A 19,565-nucleotide genomic window follows, 5' to 3' on the forward strand; every position below is an offset into this window, starting at 1 on the left:
TCTACTTTCATCCTCAAATGCTGCCTTTACAACCACTGACAAATCCTGACCAATTAGATCAGACTGAGTATATTCAAGAGGAGGAAATCTAGGGTTTCTCTTGATGGCTAAAGCCTGAATCAGCCATTCCAGGGCTGCTTTCCCCTGACCACGAACTGATTCCACAGTAGCTCTCTGCAGGATCTGGAACTGCTTCTAACCCAGAAGCACGCTTACCCCACCACTTCCTCATGACCTATTCTAAACAGGCTGGGAAACAAAGACCAAATTAATGGCTGCAACTTTTAACCTCTCTGCAGCCAGTTTTTGTCTTCTGGCCCTGATGCTGTCCTCCTTGGGGACTTGGGAGTAGAAAGACGGAAGAAGACATCCAGTTCCTCAAGAGTCACTTGCTTAGGCCTGGGCATTATGGAGAGCTAGAGTCATTTAGAATGTTCTCATCTCTCAAGAAAAAAGGGACCTTCTTTTTAATTTTGTCTCAATGGGAGAAAAAAAGTGCAAGTAAAAGACCTATCCCCTTAACCTCTTAAAATTGTTCTTCAATCCAATCCTCAAGACAAAGAAACTTGCATCCTTTTAAGTGGGTAATAATCTTTATAATGATAAATAAAAATGGAAAGCATAGTCACAGAATTAGAGCAAACTGTTGGAGTCTGGGGGAAGAATTTATATAGAACCCTAATTAGAAAGAACATGATTTCAGCAAGCATTGCCCCTTGTGAAGAGCTAAAATCCATTAACCTCGTGTATCCCCAAGTGCTACTTCAGAGGGTCTGGGGCATAATTGAAATGCAATTAGCACCAAATAGGCTAGAGTCCTTTCCCCCACGTCCTCCCTAGTTATAGTCTCACTTCACAACCCAGGCCAGAATCAGCCTGGAACTTGCTATCTTGCCATTGTGTTACAATCCAAGTGCTGAGATCACAGTATCTGCATAGGAAGCTCTTAGCTTGCTAGGACCCATCAGCCATTTTCTACCAAGAACATAAAAGATAAGAGCTTTAAGTGAACTCCATCAGGTCTCCAGAGCTTATTTCACATGAAGTACTTAGAATCTGAATGTTAAAAGAATTCCTTTAACCAACAACTTTGCTAGGCCTTGAGAAATTATTTTAACTAGTTTGCAGTGATGTAGGGTCATCTGTCTATGTGTTACTTTCATTGGTTAATAAAGAAACTGCCTTGGCTTTTTGATAGGGCACAAATTAGATAGGTGGAGTAGACCAAACAGAATGCTGGGAGAAAGAAAGCAGAGTCAGTCAGAAACCATGATTCTTCGACCCAAGACAGATGTAGGCTAGAATCTTTCCCGGTAAGACACCACATAGTAGTGCTACACAGATTATTAGAAATGGGTTAATCAAGATGTGAGAATTAGTCAATAAGAGGCTAGAACTAATGGGTCAGGCAGTGTTTAAAAGAATACAGTTTCCAAGTTATTATTTCCGGGGCTAAGCTAGCCGTGCGGGAACTGGGAGGGACGAAAAGCAGGTCTACCCGCAGCTCCTTCTACATTGTAGTCTAGTGGCAAATAAAAATATTAACCAAGTATTCTAACCAATAAAGTAACCTTTCATAGGTTGCAAGGTCAGAGAACGCTTTTACTGAAAAACCAAGCTTGAGTTGGTGCGTGTAGTATAAATAGGAACAAACAAGATGAAGACAAGAAGTTTGAGGCACAACAAATAACAAATACAAAGGTCTGAGGGTCTAAAAGTGTGGAAAACAAAAGAAAAATCATGTAAGCTGAGGCTTAAAGAAACCAGAGAAGAAGGTAAAGATGAGAAAATGGAAATTCCAATAGGCCAAGCCAAGGCTTTAATTCCAGCACTCAGGGGGCAGAGGCAAGCAGATCTCTGAGTTCGAGGTTAGCTTGATTTACAGAGAAAAGTTCCAGGATAGCCACGGCAAGAGAGAAACCCTGTCTCAAAAAAAAGTATTTATCACAAAAGCAACTAGTAAAAACAGATGTGATCAGGGGCTAGAGAGATGGCTCAGTGGTTAAGAGCACTGGCGGCTCTTCCAGAGGTCCTGAATTCAATTCCCAGCAACCATATGGTGGCTCACAACCATCTGTAATGAGATCTGGCGCCCTCCTCCAGCATATGGGCATACATGCAGGCAGAATGTTACATACATAATAAATAAATAAATCTTTAAAAAAAACACACACACACAGATTTGATCAAATGTGGACTGATACATATTTTCTGGACACAGTACCAACAATGGCATGCAGGGAGCAACTGAGGAGAGGTATAAGCAAAGCACCAAGAAGCTGTTCTGTACATTTAGTACAGATGATGATATGATGGTAGCAGTCAAGATGGACAGTACATAATTCATAAATACTTAATAAAGTCAGCTGAATATGATGGTGTAGACCCATTGGCCCAATACTCTGGAGCCAAGATAGCATCAGGAGTTCAAAACATGCTGAGCTCCAGGAGATCCTACAAATAATATAAAATAAATATAAAAAATAATATAAAAAAAAGCCACAAATAATATAAAATAAATCAATGAAAGGGCGCCAAATACAATGGACATGTCTACAATTCCATAGTTCTGAAAAACACAGGGAATTGAGACAGAAGGATCAACTGAGATAAGGAGCTGGAGGCCAGCAAGGGCAACAGAGTAAAACCCCAACTCCAAAAAGAAAAGAGGGAATGAGGATGCAGCTCAATGTAGAATGCCTGCCTAGCCAACTCAGGTTCAAACCCTAGCAGTAGGGCTTCTTGAATGTGGGAATGTGAGAACAGCCTGAGTTAATAAATAACAAGATCCTATTTGAAAAAAAAAAATCACAAAACTGTGATCAACAGTCTCAGTGAAAATAAAGAGAAGTGCTGTTGTAGAATATTAGTTAAAGAGTGTCACATCTATTTGTGCTGTGGGACATTTGTTTAACGATGCAAAGAACGGCCAATAATGAGGCAGAAGGAAGGACAGGCGAGGTTGGCAGACAGAATAAATAGAAGGAGAAATCTGGGAAGAGAAGATCAGGAACAAGAAAAGGAGGACATCAGAGACCAGCCACCCAGCTGCACAATAAGTCACGGAGTAAGGTATAAACAGAAACAGACAAACGAAAAAGCCCAGAGACAGAAGGTAGCTGGGAAAATTTAAGTCAAGAAAAACTGACTAGAAACAAGCCAAGCTAAGGATTCATACAAAAGAATAAGGCTTCCTGTGATTATTTGCGAGGTGGGTAGCAGGCCCTTCAAAGAGTAAATGAACAAAACACAACAAAGTGCACTCACTGTATGACAGTCACTGAAATAAGAAACAAAAGAGAACTAAAAGCTAAAATGAGGAAAAAAGACTGGATCCTAGACAAACTTTAAAATATCCAAGTTTTTCTCCTTGGTTTTTTTTTGGTGGTGGTGGTTTTTTTTGCTTTTTTTTTTTTTTTTTTTTTTTTTTTTTTTTTTTTTTTTTGGATTTTCAAGACAGGGTTTTGCTGTAGTTTTAGAGCCTGTCCTGCTGGAACTAGCTCTTGTAGACCAGGCTGGCCTCTAACTCACAGAGATCCACCTGCCTCTGCCTCCCAAGAGCTGGGATTGAAGGTATGCACCACCACTGCCCAGCTCTCCTTGTTTTTTGATTAATTTTGAGATGAGGCCCTGGCTGTCTTAGAACTCACTATATAGATGAGGCTGACTTCAACTCAGAGATTCTCATGCTGCTGTCTCCCAAATGTTGGGATTAAAGGCGTGTGCCACTATGCCTAGCAGAAATATTCAACTTTTTTTAGACATATCAGGCCAGAAGTAAAAATGAAAAAAAAAAAAAAAACTGAATTGGAGGCTTAAATAAATATTACTGGAACTGATTTGCTTACAGGTGATTTTTTTAAAGTAACATATATAAGGGTTGGGCATGGTAACACACATAAACATCTTTTTATTTAACTGACATCAATTTTATTAAATGAATATCACATTAAGAAAAAAAATCTCAGTATGAGCACTAATGTACAAACTTTAAATAATGGAGAGTAGGGGGCTGGAAAGAAGGCTGAGCAATCAAGAGCACATGTTGCTGACCCAGGTTCAGTTCCCAGCACCCACATGGCAGCTCAACCATCTGCAGGGGCTCTACTTCTGCAGATACCAGGCAAACACTTGGTTCACATACATATATGCAGATGAAACATCACACATAAAGTAGAAACAATAATCAGTTTTTGTTTGTTTTTTGAGACAGGGTTTCTCAGTATAACAATAATCGGTTGGGTTTTTTGTTTTGTTTTAATTCTGTAAATTGGGTATGGTGGAGAATCCCTTTAATCCTAACACCAAAGAGGCAGAGACAGGAAGATCTCTGTGAGGTCCAGGCCAGCCTGCTCTATACAGCTTAGTCCCAGGACAGCCAGGACTACACAGAGACGGCAAGTCTCAAAAAAAAAAAAAAACAAAGAAAAAAGGGTATGAAGCTTTAGAACAGAGCATGGTGGCTCACGCCTTTAATCCCAGCATCCAGGAAGCAGAGGCAGGAAACCTCTTTCAGTTTGAAGCCAGCCTGGTCTACAGAGCAAGTTCCAGGACAACCAGAGTGACACAGAGAAGTCCTGTTTCAAAAATATTAACAACAGTAAAATAAAGAATTGTCTAATAGCAAAGTAGACAATGCCCAACAAACACAGATATTAAGGTGGAAATCTGTAAGCTAAGTAGACAAGGGCCTCTCTCTCCTTCCACACTTCTCCTACCCCCTTGCTTCCTAACTGACATGAACATCTCTTCTCAAGAGAAACCAAGAACAAATGTTCATGTGCAACAAATAAAAGATTCTTTCACAACAAATACTGGAAGAGCTCAGAAAGAGACTGACAATGTACAAACCTAAGAAACTTAATTTTAGTTCCTCAAAGTAGTAAGAATCCTCAACTTACCTATGTCAATTCCTCTTCGGAGAGTACTTTTGTCAGAATCCTGATGACCAATCAGATCCTCTACCCAGTGAATGTAGTTGAGTCTCAAGGGAACCGTGGGAATTAGTCTCTCCAAAGGAATATCAATAGAAAGTCCAAAGTCTTCTCTTAGAAGAGTACAAGTTAGGGCTCTGACTGCTTCAGGGTCTTTGAAATTAAGACTGAGGAATAGAGAAAAAGATGAACTGATTAGTATGTACCACTGTGCTGCACTAGCTCCTTTGCCATATCAGGCAGCTGCACTAGGGACCCAGTACCCATTTGAATTTCCTAATGTTCAACATTGGCACAACAGACACATGGTGTTTAGCATCTTCATAGCCTATGGAAAGCAGCAGAGTTACCCACCACAGAGCAGTTGCATCCACACATGCAGCACAGGGGCTAAGAGTGCCTCTATTCCAATTCCTATCTGTTTTCTGTCTTAACTGCAAGACTCTGGACAAGCTATGCACCTCATTGACACTCCTCTCAGCTGTTGAGGCTAAGAGTACCAACATCAGTGCCACATGACAGTCTGAGAAGAACACAGCTCTTGATACTAAGTGTTTTACAAGTGCTGGCTATTTTTTTCTTTTACACTATCATCAACATCATTGACCCTATCACTCAAAATGGAAAAAGAAAAAACAGCATAAAAATAATAGCCAGGTGTGGTGGCACACACCTTTAATCTCCCCAAGTTGGAGACAGAAGCAGGCAAATCTGTTAAATTTGAGGCCAGCTTGGTCTACATACAGCACAGCCAAGGTACAAATAGAGAGTCCGTCTCAAAACAAAATCAATCAAACAAACAAACAAAAAACCATCAGGACAAGTTCCAGGAAAGTTAGGGCTGTTACACAACAAAACCCTCTCAAGCTTATTAAAAGGGTAAACTAGAGCCCGGTGGTGGTGGCGGCGGCGGCGCACGCCTTTAATCCCAGCACTCAGGAGACAGAGGCAGGCAGATCTCTGTGTGAGTTTGAGGTCAGCATGGTCTACAAGAGCCACAGACTCCAAAGCTACATAGAAACCCTGTCTCGAAGGAAAAAAAAGAAAGGTAAGCTAACCCTATCTTCTTCAATGACAGAAATAAAAGACAATCTTACACACTGAAGAAATCCATATTCAAGTAAGACACTAACTATAATCATATCCTATTCCAATACACTGGCTGATCTAATATCTCATCATACTACACGAAAAGTTTTAAATTTTCAAATGTACAATTCTAGAAATTAAAGAAACCTAATAACCTAGAAATGCCTTCTCAAACAAAATTTGAAAATGGTTTCTGAAGTGCACACCCAGTAACTTGAATACCTTACAGCTTCTCAGTGTTACTTCTGCACTGGAGACGTAAAAATCCAGGATGGCAAATCCAGGGAATCTACTAAGAACAGCTTTCAAAATAACAGTTCAGGCAAAGAAATGTGAACTAAGCAAATGACACAAGGTCTTTATACGTATGGGCAATATAAACTGTTCACAATATAAACTGCTTCTTCTGAGCAGCCACTCAGAGACCACGTTCTGAAAGAGCACTATGCCAGACAGCCACCACTATGCCTAGTTGGCCCTGAACCTGGAGTTCAAGCCTCAGGAATCTTCCTTCCTACTTCTCAGGCAGGGGGATTATAGGGATATACCATTGTGCCAGGCATTTACAAGGGTACTAGGGGAACAAATTGAGGTCACCGTAGTTGTTTGAAAAACAATGGCCCCCACAGGAAGTGGCACTTTTAGGAGGTGTGGCTTTGCTGGGATAGGTGCAGCCTGCTCAGTGTGACACTCAGATCACTTCCAGCTGTTTCTCTAGCATCATGTCTACCTGCACACCACACGCCACCTTATCCCACCATAACAGGCTATACGGCTCAACTGCAAGTGAACCCCAACTAAATGCTTTTCTTTATGAGTTGCCATGATCATGGTATCTATTCACAGCAATAGAAATCCTAAGACAGTCATATTTGCATAGCAAGCATTTTACTGACTGAGCCATCTTCCCAACCCTCAACTTTTTCTTTTATACATGTAATATTGCCATTATATTACCTATGAATGATACATTTCTATAATTTTTTCCATTAAGTGTATTTAATCCAGCAATCAGGAGGCAGAGGCAGGTGGATCTCTGTGAGTTCAAGGCCAGCCTGGTCTACATAGGACACAATGGATACATACTGAAACCCTGTCTCAAAAACCAAAACCAAGGGGCTGGAGAGATGGCTCAGAGGTTAAGAGCATTGCCTGCTCTTCCAAAGGTCCTGAGTTCAATTCCCAGCAACCACATGTGGCTCACAACCATCTGTAATGGGGTCTGGTGCCCTCTTCTGGTCTACACACACAGAGACAGAATGCCTGCTCTTCCAAAGGTCCTGAGTTCAATTCCCAGCAACCACATGGTGGCTCACAACCATCTGTAATGAGGTCTGGCGCCCTCTTCTGGCCTGCAGGCATACAGACAGAACATTGTATACATAATAAATAAATAAATAAATAAATAAATAAATAAATAAATAAATAAAATAAAACAAATCTAATTTTATAATTAAAAAAAATTTCCCCATTTTTATGTTAGGCATAGTGGTGCATGCCTTCAATCCCAGGACTCAAAAGGTAGAGGAAAGCAGATCTCTGTGAGTTTGAGGCCAGCCTGATCTACAAAGCAAGTTCCAGGGCAGCCAGGACTGTTCAGAGAAATCCTGTCTCAAACAAACACACACACAAACAAACACACACACACACACACACACACTCAAATCATCATCACCAACAGCAACAATTAAAAAGAAAGAAGCCAGCCGGGTGGTAGCACATGGCTTTAATCCCAGCACTTGGGAGGCAGAGGCAGGAGGATGTCTGTGAGTTCGAGGCCAGCCTGGTCTATAAGAGCTAGGTCCAGGACAGGCACCAAAGCCACAGAGAAACCCTGTAAAGAAAGAAAGAAAGAAAGAGAGAGAGAGAGAGAGAGAGAGAGAGAGAGAGAGAGAGAAAGAAGCCATGAATTTGAGAGCAAGGATATATAGGAGAAGGAAGAGAAGGAGGAAAAGGAAAAAGGGAAATGATATAATTATACATAATTTCTTTGGAGGGGGGTTCGAAACAGGGTTTCTCTCTTGTAGCTTTGGAATCTGGCCTGGAACTCACTCTGTAGACGGGGCTGGCCTTGAATTTACAGAGATTCTCCTGCCTTCTGCCTTCAGGTGCTGAGATTAAAGGTGTATGCATCACTCAGCAATTACACATAATTTTAAATCTTTTTTAAATTACTAAAAAGTATCTCCCCCCACAATAAAATGCAAAGTTAGGTGTAGAGCTCAGTGGTACAGTGTTTACCTAGTGTGCACAGGAACCTTGGATTTGACCCTCAGTTGTACAAAACTAAAATCTATGGACAGGCAATGGAAGCCTCTATCTTCAATCTCAACAATTAAGAGGCAGAGGCAGAAAGATCTTTACAAGTTCAAGGCCATCCAGGTCTACACAGTGAATGTCAGGCAGCCAGAGATACAGATCAAGACTCTCTAAAACAAGAGACCCCCCCCCAAAAAATACAAACATAGTCTCTCTCATTCTAATAAACTACAGCACATGATTTATTAATGAGGAACTATAATATCACCAAAACATTGAGTATATAGCAGAGGGAAGACCAATGAAGGGAATAAACAAAACTTATGAAAACTGATTCTTAGACTCTATTAATAGAATTGACGGTTCATTTTTTAGTTCTAAGAAAAGGCAGACAATAGTCCAAGTGTTAGAAATCCTTTGTAGGACAAAGTCTAGTCACCCAACCTCACTACTTAAATATATCTAGGTCACGTTAGAACCCTGGGACACTGCAAATCCTGAACACAGGCAAGAACTGTTTTTATTCTCATTTCCAAGATCACAGGGAGGCCTTGGAACTAAAATTAGCTCTCACGTGAAAATTAGCACTTACTCATTCCATCAGTCCTTGTTGTTTGTTTAATTAACACATGCAGCTTCACAAAACAGCCTATTGTCAACAAACTTCTGATTCCCCAGAATGATTCCCACTCTGCTGCAATGAATACTTTATTTGTAATCACTAGCAATGAGTTTTAGAATGCATTTCCACTATCCAAGGATGACCTAACAGTCATTCTAATACTGCAGAAGCTGAACCTCAAGTGTGTCAATAAACACCAAAGCCTGTAAACCTTGTTGCAATATTGGTCTGTGTCACTGGATCATCAATGAGAAGCTAAAAACACTAGTCACCAAGTACAACCAACCTTCAGTGTTGGTCTTTGGTTTAAAAACAAACCAATTAAATGTCATACTGTGTTCAAGGTCAACTAACAGAGCTCATATATAAACAGCAGGCTGTTGCTATGGAGCTGGGTACTATGAAAAAGCAAAACCTAAAATTAAATCACACTGGTTTGATTCAACTTTAACAAAGCAATGACAGGTACAGCAAGAACAGAGACATCATCACATCCTTAATATTAGCCATCTCGGTTCTATCAGGCCTCCTAATATAGGGATATCTACCTTTAATCAAATGTTTATAATAAGCTAATCACTATGTATAAATTATCACTACCCTTTATAACAGCCATGCAAAACTTCTACCTCCCTTTTAGATGAAGAGACTTAGTCTCCATAAAACTAGAAAATTACAAAACCTCAGTTGTCAAATGCCACTAAGTGCACTGGCTGGTCTTCCAAAGGACCTGGTTCAATTCTCAGCACCCACATGACAGCTCACAACCATCTACAATCCCAATCCAAGTAATCCAACATCCTCTTCTGGACTCCACAGGAATTGCATGTACAGAGTACACAGGCAAAACACCCATACATAATATAAATTAAATCTTTTGTTTAAAAGAACTAAAATAATGTCAGGTGGAGGGGGCACACACCTTTAATCCCAGACTTTCGTGAGGTAGAGGCAGGTGGTTCTCTGTGAATTCAAGGCCAGCATGGTCTACAGAGTGAGTTCTAGGACAGCTAGGGCTACACAGGGAAACTCTGTCTCCAAAAACCAAAAAAAATAAATAAATAAATAAACCGACACTACTAAAATGAAGTGCCTGAACTGGATGTATAACCAGCCTGTAAACCCAGCACTCAGAGGCTGAGGTAGGAGGATCTCCGTGAATTTGAGGCCTGATGAGACTAGAATGAGTTTCAGATTACTCTGTGATAGTTTGAGATCTTGCCTCAAGAAAATCAAAGGAAAGGAAAGTATATAGTTCAATGGTAAAACATTTGCCTAGAATGCAAAAGAGGCCCTAGGTTTGATCTCTACGACTGCAAAAACAAGTGAATAAATAAGTAAACAAATAAATGAATAAAAAAAAATAACTCAGGAGTCTAAGGAAAAAGAACAGTTGAAAGTCAGATTGGGCTATACAGCAAGACTGTCTTCAAAGAGAGAGAGCAGGCAAGCAAACATAAATTTTGGGAGTGGGGAGATGGCTCAACAATTATCTTCCAGGACCTGAGTTTAGTCCCAGCACTTGTATAGGTTGGTTAACAAGCATCTGTAACTCCAGCTCCAGGAGATCTGACATCCTCTTCTGACCTCAGGCACTGCATTCATGTACACAGATACACACACATAACTAAAAATAAAGTCATGGGGTTGTGACATATGCCTTTTATCCCAGCACTCCGGAGGCAAAGGCAGGCAGATCTCTGTGGTTCAAGGCCAGCCTGTTCTATAGAGCTAATCCTAGGACAACCAAAGCTAAGCAAAGATACCCTTTCCTGAAAAACCAAAATAGATAGGTAGACAGATAGACAGACAACAGACAGACAGAGAATCATGAAAAAATAAAAGGAACATTTATCAATACAGGGAATCATGAACTCTGACTTAATCAAGCAGGAAAGTAGTATTCCTGCTAGAGGCAGCTAAGTCTTTGACACAAGAGAACTGGTCTCCCATCTCCTATACCTATATATAACAGATCCCTTCTACATATGTCATACTGTAGTCTAATAGTGCTATTCACAAAACCTAAGAAATTGTGTTCTTTTTTTCTGTAAAAATATACAGTCCAACAAGATAAGATAGCTCAGCACGAAAAAGCGTTTGTCATACAAGGCTGAAGACCTCAGTTCAATCCTCCACAGGCAATGATGAGAATAGAGAACCAACTCTCAAAAGTTGTCCTCTGGAGGGGATGAAAAAATGGTTCAGAAGCTCTGCTTTTCCAGAAGACCTGGGTTTGAATTCCAGCTACCACATGGCAGTTCATAACCATCTGGAACTCCAGTTCTGGCAGATCTGAGCCCTGTTCCGGCCTAGACCAGCACCAGGAACATGTAGTGCAGACACACATGCAATCATACATATGAGATACAAATTAAAAGTAAACAAAAATTTAAAAAGTTAGTAGGGCTGGGTGGTGGTGGTGCACACCTTTAATCCCAGCAATTAGGAGGCAGACGCAGGTGGATCTCTGTGAGTTTGAGGCCAGCCTGGTCTATAGTGAATCCTGGGGCAGCCAGAACTACACACTGAGAAACCATGCCTTGAAAAACCCAAATAAATAAATAAATAATAGTTAGTGGACATTTAAAAAAGAAAACAAAACAAAAACAGGATATGACATGGCTAGTCTGTTTCAAGTATATGTCCATCCATTCTCCTTAAAAAAAAAATTCATAAAGCAGCACACTCCTGCATATACATCACACATGCGTGCGCACACACACACAATATTCTCATCTTTAAAAAAAAAATTACCAGCCGGGCGATGGTGGTGCACGCCTTTAATCCCAGCACTCGGGGAGGCAGAGGCAGGCGGATCTCTTTGAGTTCGAGGCCAGCCTGGTCCTAGAAGAGCTAGTTCCAGGACAGGAACCAAAAAGCTACGGAGAAACCCTGTCTCGGAAAAAAAAAAAAAGAATTACCCTAGCCTGAGCTCCCCAATACTGGAGATAGTATAAACGCACCAGCCACACAAGATGCCACAGTGAGAAGACAAACTCCTGAAAGTTGTTCTCTGACCTCCACATATGCACCATGGCACAAAAACACACATTCACATATAAATAAAATTAAAGAAAATGTTAATGATGGTCATGTCTTTTTTATAGGCACATTTGCTTTCCTCTGTGAATGTTTTCTAATTCTTTTTTTTAAAATATGTCCCAGGCATGAAACAGCTTTGGCCACCAAGCCAGGCATCAAGCTAGGAAGAACAAAGAACTGCCATCTGCTCTGCCCATGACTGATGTAAGAAGACACAAGGTGTCTCTTTGCCCACTGCGGGGGGCAATTCTTTTTATCTAATATAAAACAGACCCTTTGAAGGGCCGGCAAGATGGCTCAGTGGATAGAGCTAGTTGCTGCCACGTATGACAATTTGAATTTGAGCCCCAGAATCCACATGCTAGAAAGACAGGACTCCCACAAGTTCTCTCATTTCCACACATGCTGTGGCACATGACCGCACTCATGCAGACACACACATACATGTATAAACAAATGTTAACAAAAACTTTAATTATTAAAAATTGTATGGCTGTCTAGCTTGCATGGATGCATGCATGACTATCCATCACATGTGTACAGTGCCCTCAGAGACCAGAAGGAGGCATCAAATCATCTGGAATTGGAGTTAGAATATTGTTAGCCACCAAGTGGCTGCTGAGAACCAAACTCAAGTCCTCTTTAAGAGTAATAAGTGCTCTTAACCACTAAGTAATCTCTCTAGTACCATTACTAAAATCAAAAACAAAAACTAATTTTGCAGGCTGGGCATGGTGGCAGGCCAGCTTGGTCTACATAGGAAGTACCAGGACATCCAAAGCTACAGAGAAACCATCTAAAAAAACCCAAAACAACAATAATGATAATAAAATAAATCCAATTCAAAGTGTAAGATAAACACACAGATTTTCATGTGAGACTACAAAACACTCATTCTCAGTGCTCCAGACCACACTGACTTTTAAGAAGCTGTAGCCTAACACAATGATGTATGCCTTTAATCCTAAAACCCTGTCTCAAAAAAAAAAAAAAAAAAAAACAAACAAAAAGAATACTTGCTGCTCTTATAAAGCATCTGGGTTCAATTACCAGCAGCCACACAACAGTTCACAACCACATATAAGTCCTGCTTCTTATTTTTGCAGGCATTATACATACATGGACACTTACTTACATGAAGGCAAAACACTCATAAACTCATCAATCAATCAATCTCTCTCTCACACATACACACCACACCACACCTTACTCAGGATGGGGGAATAGCTCAGTGCAAAATGCTTGCTTCAGGAGCATAAAATCCTGTATTAAGTCCCTGCAGCACAAATTAACCAATTCTCTTCAGGCTCATCCATATGAAGAATCACACCTATGAATTATTAGAATGTTATATAGTGCTTTTAAATTTTTATTTATTTATTATGTGTGTATGTGCATGTGCCATGCTGTGCTTGTAGAGGTCAAAACAATCTGTGGGAGTCGATTCTCTCCTTATACCATGTGAGATCCTGGGTAATGAAATTCAGGTCTTCAGGATGGTGTCAGGTCCCTTTAACCACCAGCCAACTCTCTGGCCCCTAAATGTTCTTTGTTTTCTTTACCTTTCTTCCTTTCAGTTACAACCTACCCTCCTACATCCACACCTGTGCACAGTTCTCCAAACCGACTGCATCTATTTCCTATATACGGAATTCTTCACTTCTCTTCAACCTTCAAAAAAACAGCCACCCCACTACCACTGTGCCCCTTTCCTTGAACTTATTTTCCATTGCCTATGAACTATTCCGCTCATGCCAGGTGGTGGTGGCACACACCTTTAATCCCAGCATGGGAGACAGAGACAGGTGGATCTCTGTGAGCTTGAGGCTGGCCTGGTCTACAAAGTGAGTTCCAGGATAGGCTTCAAAGCTACAGAGAAACCCTGTATTGAAAAAAAGAGGGAAAAAAAAAAAAAAAGTTGGGAAATATTCCATTCAGGTATTCCCAAATCCTCAGATCTAATATGCACAACTGAAAACAGCAACTTCCTAAAATCAGTTCATTCTGTAATCTGTAGGCTTATAAATGCTACTACCTTTCCTCTGACTACAGGAAGAAGACCTCAGGCTCCATACTTGGCTCTTTTCTTCCTAATTTCTACCACATATTACTAACTGTACCTGGGAATTTCTGAGCTTTACTTATTGTCTACACATAGGCCACTAATATACTGATATATCTGGGATACTAAAAACATTTCTGGGGCTGGAGAAATGGCTCAGCAGTTAAGAGCACTGGTTGTTCTGCCAGAGGGCCCTGGTTCAATTCCCAGCACCCACATGGCAGCTCACAACTGTCTGTAACTCCAAGTCTGACCAGAATTACTTACAGGTAAAGAATCAATGCACATAAAAATAAATATAAAAGAAATTACTTGGGGCTGGAGAGATGGCTCAGCAGTTAAAGAGCACTGGTTCCTCTCCCAGAAGACCCAGGTTCAACTAACTGTATTCTCAGCATTCAAGTTCCCAGCACTGACATGGCAGCTTACAACTGTCTGTAACTCCAGCTTCAGGGGATCTGACATCCCTTCTGGTCTCTATAGAGACCAAGTATGAACATGGTGCAGACATACACACAGGCAAACTGCCTATACACATAAAAAAATAAAATAATAATTAAAAAGAAAATTTTCTAGTTACTTTAATTCTCTCTTCAATCTATTGTCTACAATGTTCTTAGAATGTATCCATTTATGAGATGGAAAGATGGCTCAGCAGATAAGGGCGCAAGCTGTCCTTACAAAAGACCCATGTTCAATTCCCAGCACCCACATGGTGGCTCATCATCATCTGAAACTCACTCTAGTTCCAGGGCATCCAATGCCCTTTTCTAACCTTAGGAGGCTCTTACACACACATAATAGCCATACATAAACACTAATCTCAGGTGCACATGCATACACACAGGACAAATAAAAACAAAACAGAATGTATCTGTTTAAACATAATCCTGAACATATGATTTGCCTATCTTAAAATACAGAAGTTAAGCTGGACATGATGGCACACCATTTTAATCCCACCAGAGGCAGGCAGATCTCTATGAATTTGATACCAGCCAGGGCTAAAACAAACAAACAAACAAACAAACAAACAAACAAACAAAAAAATCAGAGGCTAGACATGGAAGACACATGTAATTTCATCATTCGGAACACTGGGGCAGAATAATTGCTAGTACAAGACTAGTAACAGCAAGTTCAAGAACCCTTTCCCCCTTCCACCATACAGAGTGATAAAGAGAATTAAGGCAGACAGTAAGGCACTCTGCTTAATTCAGAGGAAATTTATATATATTCACAAAGACTATAATCTGAAAAGGCATTATATGCAAAAACATGCTGCCAAATTCAGTGCAAGTTAAGAACTATGTTATAGGGGCAAAATTAAAAGAAATGTGTAGTCTCAGTTGTCCTAGAACTAGCTCTGTAGACCAGGCTGGCCTCGAACTAACAGAGATCCACCTGCCTCTACATCCCAAGTGCTGGGATTAAAGGTGTGTGCCACCACTGCCCAGCTGTAACAAGACATTCTGCCATTCACTGAACACTGAATCACAGAGTACAATCCTATTTGGAGTTACTTTGGCACCTCTGTTGTAGAAGCATTAAGTTGGCCATTAAGAGGCTCTCTAATTTTCAGACTTGGTAGATTTAAAAAAATTGACCCCCAGGATGGATTTATCACAGGAGACATTCCATGAAACGCACATGGTCAGCACTCAGATCTTCTGTTGGTCCAGCTTGCTTCCTACCACACCAAGTCCACTCAGATATCACTAGATTGATACATATTGATAACTTTCCATGTATTACCTACCTTACTCTCCCATTCAGATTTATCTGAATATGCTGCTTAAAATCTGGATATTTAGATGCCAGATATGCGAAGTCAGGTGGCTTGTCCTTGTATCTGTTTCTTGCGTGCATTGATTTGCTTAGAGCCATCTTTAAAGAGAGAGGGAAGAGGGGATGTGAGAGAGACAAAGAAGAAATCATATTTATTTCAAAAGCATTAGTGAGGAAAGGAGTACATACATGCCCATAATACCAGTACTTGAAAGGCAGAGGCAGGAGGATTCCAGTAAGCTTGAAAGACCAACCTCAGCTACAAAGTTCCAGGCCAATTGAGACCTTACCTCTAAAACAAACACACACACACATACCACATACACACAAATAGTAAGGCAAGTAAGCAGTGCTCTTGTTAAGTCCAGCTTGCTGCCACATGCAGGACCCTCCCCAACTAAGGGGATACAGTTTATCACTAGAATACTTGCCAACACACTCAAGACCCTGGGTTCATTCTCCAGAATCAATCTCTCTCTCTCTCTCTCTCTCTCTCTCTTTCTCTCTCTCTCTCTCTCTCTCTCTCTCTCTATCTCTCACACACACACACACACACACCTAGAAACTCAGTTTTTACTTCCTAGGATTCACATGCCCCTTACAGATATCTGGTTAAAAAGGAACATAAAGTGAGGACAGGACCCAAGGCCCCAAAATTATCAAAGGGAATGTGTTCTTTCTTCATGTAATACTGTAGAGCAACAAAAAGAAAGGCACTCCACTCCTCTAACAAATTCAAGAGATAATGATACATTAGGACTCACCACACATAAAAGAGGGCATTGCTGACAGACATGTATTCTGAACATATGTAACCCAAGTTAAATTACCGTCTTGGCCAATCTGGTTCATTTTCTACACTACTTATTCTATTGTAACAGATGCAGTCAATATAAGTCACTCCTTTGATTAACTTCTGGGAGAAAAAAATTTTTTTCACCAGGAATTTAACCCAGTGTTTCACACAAGTTCTACCAAGGGGCTGCTATACCCCAGATGAATTAACTTCTGGATATTTAGTTACATACCTATCTATTCCATTCCTCAAAGCTAACTGGGTGTCAGCTCTTGCCTAGCACCCAATTTACTCTGTTCCTGCCACACTGGCCTATTAGCCATTTCCTGATCAAGTCAGGCACATTCACGCCTTAGGGCTATTTATTTGTACTTGTCTTTTTATTGTTTTTGTTGCTCAGACAAGGTCTCCAGTAGCCCACACTGGCTGGGAACTCACTTTGTACCCAAGGCTACTCATGAATTCCTTCTCCAGAGTGCATCATCACGCGGAACTTGCACCTGCTGCTATTCAACCGTCATGGATTGCCCTCCCCCATACAGTGTATGAAATGTACATACACTGAACATATCCCAACCTTGTTAGGTGTTTGGTCAAACGTCACCTTCAGTGACTAGAACACACTTTATCACCTTCCTAAGCTACTGTCTTTTGAATTTCCTCACTTAACATTCTCTACATGTTTGTTTTAATTTTTAAAACTTTCCCTACAAGCAAATCCCATGAGGGAAAACTTTGTTCGCTGAGGTACCCCAATACTTAACAAAGGATCTGTAAGAATAGGTACTCAACTATTTGCTGACTGAGGAGAGTATGAAATTGCCTGGAGATGTACCTCAGAGTGATAGAGCATTTGCCTAGCACGTGCAAGGCACTGGGTTCAGTCATCACCACCATAAGCCAATGACTACGAAATACTTTCCACCGTGTATAAGCCATTGAATCATAACACTCTCTTTCCGAATGGGCAGCCCAGGGAGTCTCAACAACAGCTACAAAAAGGCTCAGGTGAGCGAGTCCAAATACCAAAGACTCGAGGGTTGCCTTCCTCTTGACCCTTATCTCTCCAAACACCATTTCTTCTCATGCATAACCCGATAGGATAGTCTAAATTCGGCTTTTAGAACATCAAACTCTGGGGGCTGTAGAGATGGATCAACGGATAAGAGCACTGGTTGCTCTTCAAAAGGGCCTGGGTTCGATTCTCAGCACCCACATGGCGCCTCACGACCAATTCTAACTCAGCCCCATGGCATCGTCCTCTTCCGGCCTCTGCCGGTACTTGTGCTCGTGCTGCGGACATACGTGCGTTCAAAACACATACATATAAAGTAAAAAAAAAATTTAAAAAGTGTTTTAAAAAAGAACAGCAAACTCAACAGATGCCTCCCGCCACGACCCCAACACACGTTCTATGTTCATGCCCCCCGCCCCGTCACTAATCTGACTTTTTCTCTAGTTCCACCGCCTCTCGGGCTCATCCACGCCTTCTTCCCGCTTCGGTTTCAGGGCTCTCTAAATATCAGCCCAGGCGCATGAAGGGGCTCTCTCCTTCAACTCCTCCCACCTACCCACCCCACCGCCCGCGTCGGAGCACATAGCCGCCCAGGGTCCCCGGCTTCAAACCCCAATTAAGCCCCTGAGGAGTCAAGAACCAGTGGCTAAAAGCCGGTACTGGTTAAGCGACTAATGGAGCGCAAGCGGATAATTGATTTCTGAACCTCGCACCTCGTATGCCAGTGTAGGAGCCAGACGGCGTGTATGGCTGGGCCCCGCACAAATGCAGGATCCTAACCCACTCACACAGCGAAGCGCCTAGAAACGCAGATGCTACGCTCCCAGCGCGCCGCCATCTTGTGAAGCCAATCGGCGGCGTGATTGGGCAAGCCATTCTCGCGAGACGTATGGTCTACCCTGAAGAAGAAAGTAACTGTCGCGATACCTGGAGTTTGGGGCGCGTTTTCCACGAGAACGTGGGGGGCGTGGTCGCAAGCAGAGCGCTTGTCGGGGGCCAGGTCGAGAGGTGTACTTGTCGTTTTTTTTTTTTGTTGTTGTTGGGCTGCTCGTTTCCTGTTTAGTTTTGGTTGCGACGGAGCTCCACTGTAATCCAGTCTGGATCCAGTCCTATTCTGGCCTTCCTGACCTGGGATTACAGGTGTAAACTATCCCACCAAACTGGAAACTTTTTTTTTCTGAGTAACTTTTTTCAGCTCGCTCCAGGCTTACTAAATCATACCCTCTAGGCTAGGACAGGAAAAAGGAAAGCTAGAATAGGAGAATCTTGGGTTTGGTGGCAATTAATAGTTATTGGGTAGCAAATCTGTCTATGTGATGACACAATAGTTTCAGATAAACCTATGAGATGGGCAAAAAATCAAAATAATAATTGTGTCACAGCTCAGATGGAAAGGGATCCTGGCAGGCAGGAGCCAGGAATGCTGAGTGTTACAGCTCGGGTGGAAAAGTGTTCTGGCAGTCTGGACCAGCAATAAATAGCACAGGTCACAGGAAGTGACAGCTCCGCTCCACCTGGAGCGTGCTTTCCCCATTACAGCTCGGCTCCAGTGTTCCAGAGTGCAGCAACTCTGCTCCGCTAAGGGAAGGCTTCCCCAGCGAAAGTGTTACAGTCCCAGTCCACTCCATCTCTGCTCCTGCAAAAGAAGGTCTTCACTCAAACCTCGTCCAAGAGATTTCTTAAGAGGAAAGAATCCAGGAGAGTGGATAGCTCTACCAGGGTGGAAGAAGAGCAACCACAAATAGCACTGGTACAGGGCTTATATAGGGGTTCTTGGGGGCGGAGTTTTCCTAGGGAGATGATGGGTTGGTTAGTTTTCCCCTGCTCAGGAATTGGTTAGTTTAATTGGCCAAGGGCACAGATGGCTGATTTCAGAGCCAAACTGTGTTTCTTTCACTGGCCTTTTTAAGCTTTTTGACTCTAGGGCTCATTTCTTTTTTTTTTTTTTTAAGATT

The 19,565-nt window shown here is 41.6% G+C and overlaps 1 protein-coding gene and 1 non-coding gene across 2 annotated transcripts in view; both read right to left on the reverse strand.

Moving 5' to 3' along the window:
• Mettl16 (methyltransferase 16, RNA N6-adenosine) overlaps positions 1-18,461 on the reverse strand; it is a 50,598-nt gene extending 32,137 nt beyond the window's left edge. Inside the window, exons 1-3 of the mRNA XM_050128906.1 lie at positions 18,324-18,461; positions 15,771-15,898; positions 4,902-5,101 (exon numbers count right to left, since the gene is read on the reverse strand). Coding sequence (XP_049984863.1) covers positions 4,902-5,101; positions 15,771-15,898 — 328 coding nt within the window. The 5' untranslated portion in view covers positions 18,324-18,461. The remainder of the gene's footprint in view (positions 1-4,901; positions 5,102-15,770; positions 15,899-18,323) is intronic.
• LOC126492489 (small nucleolar RNA SNORA48) lies at positions 12,060-12,195 on the reverse strand. Its single transcript, XR_007589607.1, has one exon. It is a non-coding gene; the product is annotated as a small nucleolar RNA SNORA48 (small nucleolar RNA).
• Positions 18,462-19,565: the final 1,104 nt, after the last annotated feature.

This window comes from Alexandromys fortis, unplaced genomic scaffold (genome assembly GCF_014885135.2).
Source record: "Alexandromys fortis isolate MF-2015 unplaced genomic scaffold, M_Fortis_MF-2015_v1.1 scaffold_80, whole genome shotgun sequence".
Taxonomy (NCBI): Eukaryota; Metazoa; Chordata; class Mammalia; order Rodentia; family Cricetidae; genus Alexandromys; species Alexandromys fortis.